General features: G+C 51.6%; 1 protein-coding gene across 1 annotated transcript; it reads left to right on the top strand.

Annotated features, from left to right (window-relative positions):
- The first annotated feature begins 582 nt into the window (after positions 1-582).
- On the top strand, positions 583-1,204 carry NGA_0425000 (uncharacterized protein). The gene is made up of 2 exons (XM_005853695.1): positions 583-668; positions 1,063-1,204. The coding sequence occupies exons 1-2, from the start codon at positions 615-617 to the stop codon at positions 1,180-1,182; spliced, it is 174 nt and encodes a 57-aa protein (XP_005853757.1). The 5' UTR covers positions 583-614; the 3' UTR covers positions 1,183-1,204.
- The last annotated feature ends 287 nt before the right edge of the window (positions 1,205-1,491 follow it).

Below are 1,491 nucleotides of genomic sequence, written 5' to 3'. Positions count from 1 at the left end.
TCTTGAACGACGTACATGTGAGGTCGGTCAATAGTCTGTCACAGCGCAATATATCGTCCGAGCGACAACAATCATAAGGTTGAATGGCTTCATGCCAAAGGAAGGTACAATGCGCAAGTTTCGGCAAGACAGTCCGACTGTCCGGCATTGGAATTTCTGTACTGTTTATTTGTCAAGGCCACATTCTCGAAGGAAAACACCATGTCGGACCCCTACAAATTATTTCTAGTGGTACATTTTCCTCGAGACAACATATGCAAGAATGCTGGAGCAATAGCGCCGGTCGAAATGCATTCCAGTGCCTCCTTATGTAAAGGTCTGTTGGCTGCGAGAAAAGTATATTCTCTTAAGTCTTGCAAGCAGCGTTCTTTCCCTTTCAAAGAGACAAATAGTTCATCTCCATATTTCTACACAAAGTTCTGGAATTTACGCCTCTTACATTTCAAATTCATGGTGTGGCTTCTTGTTTTCTTTTTGGGACCTGGCTGGGAGGCAAGGAGGCTGTGAACAGATCGGATCTCCGCGCGCGGGCCAACCAAGTTGGAAACGCACAAAACCCTGCGATGACCATCGTCTCACATTGTCACGCAAATCACAGCCTTGTGGAGACAGCAATGGGGGACGTGGATGGCGTCGAGGCCTATTTGGAGGCGCAGGTCGATGAGAAGGTGCGTTCAAGGAGAGCCAGTGGGATGATGAGGGAGGCGGGAGGATGTTCTATGCCCGTCTGCTATCCTTTTCGATATCGGCCGTGAAGACCCCGAGAAATCCAAAACCGTGACATGAACGGTGCTGAAGGCAGAGGAGGAAGAATGCCGGGTGTTGGTGGCGCGATTTGTGCAGGCGTCGTATCTTTTGTCATCGTCCTTACCGTTTCTTTTCTGGCCGCTTCTATGTCTTTCTATTCCTGCTCTGTCTACGACGGAACCAGACGCATTCCTACCAACTGTCAAGATTTGATCAAACTCATGGATCTCATTTTGATTTCCACATACGTCGCACCCACTGCCCTTTCTTTCCTCACATATGCCTGCCAATATGCTTTTCAACTCTCGAAAATAGGTGGCCTCCAAATCCTCCAAAGTACGCACCGAAGAGGCTAGGGACCGCGACTCCCGGCACAGGGACGAAGACAGGGGCGGGGGTCGAAGCAGGCGTTCCAGGTGTGTAATTAGTGCGTGAAAAGGGAATAGGTGTGGGAGGATGGAGGAGGAAGACGAGGAGCCGCCGGGGGGCTTGATACTGTGCCTGCTGACCCTCGGCCCCTCCATTCTCCCTCGGCAGGCGTGGTCTGTGTGAGTGGGAAGAAATAGGGAGAAAAGGAGGGGAAGGGGCAGAAAGGGGAGGGAGGATGCCTGCGGGCAAAGCACAGGGTGATCCATGGGAGGGCTCCGTCCGCACACCTTGTCCTCCCTTACGACCTGCGTGTCTCTCCCTCTCTCCCTCTTTGTCGTGCCACCCTGTTTGTTTTCTTACCTTTTCCCTGGAAGA

This window comes from Nannochloropsis gaditana (assembly GCF_000240725.1).
Source record: "Nannochloropsis gaditana CCMP526 unplaced genomic scaffold scaffold778, whole genome shotgun sequence".
Taxonomy (NCBI): domain Eukaryota; class Eustigmatophyceae; order Eustigmatales; family Monodopsidaceae; genus Microchloropsis; species Microchloropsis gaditana.
The sequence above is the reverse complement of the archived record's forward strand: the minus strand, read 5'-3'. Positions and strand labels throughout refer to the sequence as shown.

What these genes read in the sequence shown, in the direction of transcription:
- NGA_0425000 (XM_005853695.1), top strand. Translation starts at nt 615, where the DNA reads ATGGGGGACGTGGATGGCGTCGAGGCCTATTTGGAGGCGCAGGTCGAT. An exon ending in AGGCGCAGGTCGATGAGAAG is followed by an intron (nt 669 to 1,062) that starts GTGCGTTCAAGG and finishes TCTCGAAAATAG; the next exon opens with GTGGCCTCCAAATCCTCCAA.